The sequence below is a fragment of the Papaver somniferum genome, chromosome 3 (genome assembly GCF_003573695.1).
Source record: "Papaver somniferum cultivar HN1 chromosome 3, ASM357369v1, whole genome shotgun sequence".
Taxonomy (NCBI): Eukaryota; Viridiplantae; Streptophyta; class Magnoliopsida; order Ranunculales; family Papaveraceae; genus Papaver; species Papaver somniferum.
This window is the reverse complement of record NC_039360.1, coordinates 209,539,911-209,546,700: the sequence shown is the minus strand read 5'-3', so window position 1 is coordinate 209,546,700 and position 6,790 is coordinate 209,539,911. Positions and strand designations below refer to the sequence as shown.

Below are 6,790 nucleotides of genomic sequence, written 5' to 3'. Positions count from 1 at the left end.
CAATTGAATGTGTTGACACACTCTGTGTGCTAAAGATTTACATGTAAATTTGTCAAAATAGAAAATAAGAAACCAATAAATTTCTACATAGATGAAAAAACAGTACACATACACATGTACTGAAGATAACAAGAATTTATAACAATACATATTTGATATGTACCGACAGAAAAAACAGTACGTATTGATATGTATCCAGCGAAAACACAGTATATATTGATATGTACCAAGTGAAAATGACCATGTTTTCGCATAATCCAGCCGTCAATTACACAAGAATATGTCGTTAATTTTCTATGAAAGGCACACAACCTCAAGAAATTACGGGAAACACATCCCTAATAAATAAAATGTATACTGATATGAATTTGACACCCAGCACCATTGGTACAAAATTTTAGATATCAAGTGATTCCTAATAAAATGTTGTTTCCTAATAAGATTTTAGACACCCAACACCATTGCTGATGGATGTTGTTATGGGATTACAAGAAGATGGATGTTTTTTACATACATCATAACCATCCATCTTCTTATTTTTCCACAAGAGTGGTACTACTGCTTACAACACTTCCACCAATCCCTTGTTCCACAAGAGTGGTACTACTGCTTACGTAACACCAATCCAAAACATTTTAATTGGAGTAAATCAACACTTATTCCAAAACCTGATTCTCTAAAATTAGCTAATTAACATTCGATAAAAACTAAAGAGGTCATGTACTGGTGATAGAGATTGTTAGGTATTTAACATACAATCTTCGGTAAACGACATAAGCAGGGAAATGTTTGATCAAATGTATAATCTTTCGGGATGAAAGAACCATAGTGTGATGGCAGAAACATTATATCAATCAACTTAAGCATCCACACAGCATGAACACTAAGCATATGAAACAGAGTATTTCCATCCATAAAACAGTGCCAAATTATTAGTAAATCTTAAATTCTTTAGCCCTAAAAGCTCATTATAATTATCCGCAATTTCAACGAATCAATAATAACTCCTAACTAGAACCAATTCCAAATCATACTAACAAGTTTCTACAAATGAAAATTATCAATTTGAAAATGACCAATTTAAGATCAAAAGTGGGTTCAAGTATCAGATTCTAAGATTCCAAAAAAAAGTACAGAAAAATAAACTCTACCCAATCATGATAAATTAGAAAACAAACCAACCAAAAAAAACAAAATAAGCCCTAACCTGAAAAATGGAGGTTGAGTTTCAGGAAACAAAGGTTGTTATTTATGTGGAATCAGGAGATTTGGATCTTATATTAGGATGATACCCAAACGAACCCTAAAAAAACCATCAGATGAAGACACTAAAGAAAAAGACATAAATTAAATCAACTTACCAATCCAATCGTTCGAACTTGAATCGAAATTCGTTGGAGCTGAAAAATGACGATTCACCATTATTGCCTCTTCTGGTTTTAGTTTGAATCGAGAGTTGGAATTCTTCGGGTTTTTCCCACCAATCGCCATTGCCAAAGCTCTCTAATTTGTGATGAACGAACGAACTGATAAAACAGAATTAGATCCGACTTAAAAGGGTGTTTTGGCCAATTAAGAAATACACTTTATTCTTTCGCACGTGTACTGGACGAGCGAGTAAAAAATCTGGTCCAAAAACATGTTTTTGGACCAGTGATTAAATTTGTTTTAGGACTGGATTAACCACTAAACGGGTCTCCTAAAACTGGATTAACCAGTAATTCCTAGTTTTCTTTTGCATATTTTCGGCTATTCTTTCTCTTTATAACCAGTTAATTTAACCGTAAATGCAAGGGAGGATAATATGCGCCAGTCCGTAGTTTATTTAACCCAGACTGAAAAAGTAATAAATTATCATAAATAAGACCGAATACAGAATGGTTATTCATAAACTCTAATCAACAGCTTAGCTGATTAAACTAATTATCCGCGAAAGAATGTTAATTTACAGGTGGTCATCACCTTGAAAACAGCTTGACCTTGTTTAGGTAACAAGCAGATGCTGAGTCTTTAAGGCAGCTACAAAAATCATCTTCTTTCTTTGGAAATGATGTGGGTAGCGGATGGTCCGGTATCACACCCACCTAGAACAATTATGACAGAGTGATTAGCAGACAACATTCAAAGTCTTCAAAAAAAAAAAAAAATTCTAAGTAGAGCTAGGATTTGTTCGCACCATTTATACACTAGCCTTGGGGCCAAATGGCAAAGGTGGAATTTATGTGGCCCACAAAAGATAATATAATACTCACTCCGTCCCTAATTAGATGATCTATACCATGAATATGTGGAGTGATAGATTAATATTATTATAAAAAATATGTAAAATTTGATAGTCATATTTATATTCATCAGATAGGTGTTTTAAAATGCTTTCCGATGATACAAAGTTTACGAAAATCCGTTGTATAGTTTGAGAGATAAATTATATTTAAATTTATTAGTAAATTCTAACTAAGTCATCTAATTAGGGACGGAGGTAGTATTGTGTACACAGGTCCTAACTTCAGCAAAACATAAAATACCCTGTGCAAAGAAGTAACACAAACCTTGTCAATATCCGTGTGTGCAGGAGTCTCATATCGAGCCACAGTTACTGCCATTCCAGAACCATCAGATAGCTCAAAAACCGACTGTATTTTCCTGTTGCCATTTGGCACTTAAAATTTTTAAGTTCATTCGAGCTGAAAAGAATTTAAAGATATTTAGAATGAGTAACGAGTGATCTTACTTACCCTTTCCCATATGTCGGTTCTCCATACACAACTGCTCGCTTGTTATCTTTCAAAGCGCCAGCTAGTATCTCACTAGCGCTGGCAGTTCCTTTGTTTACCTGAACCAAACCCACATCAGAACATGGGTGAATTTATGAATCTCAGCAACATTATTTTCTGAGACTGAATTAAGAAATTCTTAATCGTGACCAAGCAAATCTAACCATTGACAGATCTAAAGCCTAACCACTAACTGCCACTGTTGATATAATTGATCATATAATAATTAATCATGGCGACAAATAGACCATTTACTATTAGGTAAAGAAGTATAATGACTACCCAGCTATAGGTTGGATCACACAATCTCCCATTTCAAGGAAACTTGTGGTGCTTTTCTAGTAGCATCCCAATACAAAGGAAAAAAAAAAAACCCACCAGCACAGCTAAAGGCTCTGATGTTGCTATCGCATTGTTTCCATCTGCCTCATAAATATCTCGAACTCCTTGACTATCACATATATACACGATAACACCCTTATCCAACCTAATCAAAAGTACTTAGAGAAAGTTAACATTTTACTAATATAAAAGCAACCAGCATTCATACATGTGAGAAGCTAAAAATGCGAAGAACAAAACGCATTTGTAATAACCTCTGTTCTGCAAAAAAAAAAAAAAAGGTTGAAGCTTACCAGATCTTAGCTATCTCAATTCCTTCTGGGAAAAGGCCACCACTGTTAAAACCCAACATTTTAGAAACTTTCTTAGAGGTAGAACAAAGATATAGCTTTAAAGGAAATGTGTATCACCTGTTATCTCGAAGGTCCAAAACAAAAGCATTGACATTGTTACTACGTAGAGTTTCAATTGCTTCCTTAACAGCTCCTACAAAAGGGACCACGCTTCAATGAGAACTCATTACTTACGATCAAGTCCATTGTGAGCTTGAGAAGTTTCAAGCCCAGTTACATAATTGAAGAGAGGACCTTTTTAATGAACCAAAACAAACCAATTTACAAACAACCAGTACTCACTAGAAGCATTTTGGTTGAAAGTTGTTAGTTTGATGTAACCAATTCGGGATGTGTCCTTTCCCACAGCAGCGACTTCACATAGTCTAGAGGTCACAGGGTTCAGCGAGACCCTTTCTCTCCTGCGAGCAGACATTGATGATTCCAAAATGTAAGTTAATATTTAAGCAACAACATGTATCTACTTTCTTCTTCTCTTTTTCTTCTTCACATGGAAATTTCATTAAAAACTCTGTAACACAACACAAAATTGAACAGTGCACTAGAACTTACTTCAGGGCCATCTGTTTTGTTTCAGGTCCGCTGAGAATGGTCAATTCCACTGAACTTCCTTCAGGACCCCTGCAGTTCAGTTTATAGGAAAATAAATGAAAAGCAAATAAAATCAGGCAGATGATTAGAATATAATAAAGATGTGGAACTGACTGAAGTGGGAACTTGAACGTATATGCTACTGGAACTATAAGAGAAAACATTCAACAAAATAAGTTTGTTAAAGTATGGATCTTACTGTAATCGTTCAGCTGCATCATAAATTCCCATTGTTTCAGTACTTGTACCGTCAATTGCCAAAATAACATCTCCAGACATAATGCCAGACCTATAAGCTGGTGCTCCTGGGGTAGATGAAATAACAACAAGCCCTGCAGGTGATCCATCAAACCCTATAGGATAACCAATGGAAAGCCCTACACCTGTAAGGGCACCTTGAGTGCCGGACTGCCTTCAAAAAAATCAACAGATTTTAAGCAAATGCTATAAAACAATCAACTGCTTCTAACATTTTTATTGATCACTCACGCTTTTGCCTACAGCGGGGGTGTGGTTAAGGACAATAAGAAGAAAGAAACTCATACCCTCAAACTCTTGAACTTTTCTGGCTCCAGAAAGCGGGTGAATGGATCGTTTAGTGTGGCAAGCATTTTCCTTATAGCCGTATCTGAAAAGAATATCAGTACAATTTAAATGATAAGCTTGTCATTTGCCAAGCAAAGCAATTTTTTTACTATTAAATAAACTCCTTCTACTGGCCTATGTTGTAATCAATAGTTGAAGGAGAAAACAATCTGAAAAAACAACACATAATTTCAAACTTGTCCCTAAAATGGAGTTTCAAAGGTAGACAAATCCTCTAAAGAAGACAGATAAGCCTCTACCCTATTTGTGGTCTGGCTTGTTCACAAAATAACTACATTCCAGTATCGCAATTAAATAGAAGGATGGAAGCAGTATACAGCAAGCAAATGAGAAGCAAGTACAAAACTTCAAGAAACTAATAGTTGGAACCCGTACATGTCTCTTCTCGATTTTTCGTTGGTTCTTTCCGCAAGGCATCCTCTCTATACCTAAACCAACTTTGCCCATTAAACTTTTTATCAACATATGCACGGTCAATTGTTCTCCACGCTTCCAAGAAAAGGAGGTTCTCTTCCGTGAGTGCCGCTGCGATATAGTAAATTCCAGAGTTGTGAATCTTAGGATCCTCTAAAGGCACAAAATAACTTAGAACTGGAAGTGGGAGTGGCTTACTCACAGGAAGGAGTTCTGCTAACAGCAATGGATACTGACATAACCAATACAACTCCAACAACAAATTGAACAAGGCCGAAGGGGAAATGTTGCTTAAGTTTCCCCTTCCAATTTAGCACTTTTTTAACATTGGCAGAATATAAACCTAATTTCTGAGGTTTGACACAACTAACCAGAACTAAACGAAATCGATATGAATTCTTCTTCAATGGCTGAAACTAGAACAAACCCAACAGTCATATAAACAGTATGAATCTACATTTCAGCATATGCAAAATTTTCTTTAGGGTTTCATAGTTAATTTTTCCAGATTAATCAAAGTATCAGCAATAATCGAAACTGAATTTTAGTATCTATTAAGTGTATGTAATGTAGTAATGAAAGTAGTGAGATTACTAGAATTGATACCTGAAACGAAGGATTGGCGAAATTCAGGGTTCCGTTAGGGTTTCTTATGGAGGATGAAAGCACGAGAGAAAGACGAGCAGCTGCAGATGAGTAAGAAACTACATCCATACTTCCATGGAATTGCCGAACAACCAAGACCTCACGAAAGTTTTTGTGTTTTCAGTTTGTTTGTCGTTTCTTGTTGCTAGGTTGTGTTTTACTTGCACCCCCAAATCTTATGTTCGCAGCACCGACTGACCTCGCCATAACAATGCTTTCTGCCCAGCATGCTCCAACTCTCCAAACACAATAAGGGCAACTCCTATGGTAGGTAGGAGTGAGCCATGGACGGACGCAAGCGGGGTCCCCGCGTCCAATCCGTCAAAGTTGCGGATTTGGAACATCCAACCGTGTCCGATCTAATCATCTGTAAATCTGATATTTGAGAATTAGCGGGTGATACGGCCCGGATGCGGATCAACCGCGTATTTAGTTGGAAAACTAAAATAAAATATATATCTTCCCAATGACGAACTCTAATTTTAAAACCATTGTTGTCTACTAATGCCTTCTCTGAGATACTATATGAACAACATGTGTCTGTTGCTCACAATCTTTCCTGTCCTGATAGAACATTAACTAAAGCAGTAGAAGTTATGCCTAAAATGCTATCTTACTTAGACGTGCAGGCTATCATTGAGAGAATGGGGGAGTTTGAAAATCAAGAGTGAGAAGCCTATCTTCAAGATGAGTTTGCTTCCTGTTGTTGTGCATCACAGTTCAGTCCTCTCTGCGATTTGATTATTCGATTGTATAGTGATTAAGTGATAGGAACGTCAAACATGACTTCTTTATTCTTGTGTCTCAAGTAGTGTCCATTTACACAGATCAGATTCTCATACATACACATAGAAAATAAGTTGAGAAAAATTAGGTTTGAGAAAGATAAGAAGTTTATATATAAAAATGGCACTTCCAATATTATCCTTAATACTTTTATTAATTTCCCTTGCTATTCTACTGTGCGGGTGAATCCGCCGATTTCAAAGTCCAACAGCAACCAAACCGTTAAAAGTGCGGATTTGATAATGCCATCCGTGTTTGTCCCATAGATCTTGCGGGTTG

At 36.2% G+C, this 6,790-nt stretch overlaps 1 protein-coding gene across 2 annotated transcripts; it reads right to left on the bottom strand.

Annotated features, from left to right (window-relative positions):
• Positions 1–1,836: 1,836 nt before the first annotated feature.
• LOC113358541 (carboxyl-terminal-processing peptidase 2, chloroplastic-like) lies at positions 1,837–5,843 on the bottom strand. Of its 2 annotated transcripts, none has more exons than XM_026602131.1 (13): positions 5,687–5,843; positions 5,283–5,496; positions 5,042–5,191; positions 4,606–4,688; positions 4,260–4,468; positions 4,022–4,090; positions 3,752–3,870; positions 3,527–3,602; positions 3,410–3,451; positions 3,153–3,261; positions 2,736–2,833; positions 2,550–2,643; positions 1,837–2,084 (listed from the first exon to the last, which is right to left on the bottom strand). In XM_026602131.1, exons 1-13 carry the CDS (start codon positions 5,792–5,794, stop codon positions 1,959–1,961), a joined length of 1,497 nt encoding a protein of 498 aa, XP_026457916.1. In that variant the 5' UTR covers positions 5,795–5,843; the 3' UTR covers positions 1,837–1,958. The 2 variants fall into 2 exon arrangements, with proteins under 2 accessions (XP_026457916.1, XP_026457917.1); XM_026602132.1 differs by having other exon boundaries at positions 5,283–5,490.
• Positions 5,844–6,790: the final 947 nt, after the last annotated feature.

Coding starts and splice junctions, on each gene's coding strand:
- LOC113358541 (XM_026602131.1), bottom strand. CDS start 5,794: ATGGATGTAGTTTCTTACTCATCTGCAGCTGCTCGTCTTTCTCTCGTG. Junction 4,689..5,041: donor GAAAAATCGAGAAGAGACAT/GTACGGGTTCCA, acceptor TATTCTTTTCAG/ATACGGCTATAAGGAAAATG. Junction 2,834..3,152: donor CAGAGCCTTTAGCTGTGCTG/GTGGGTTTTTTT, acceptor GGTTTGGTTCAG/GTAAACAAAGGAACTGCCAG.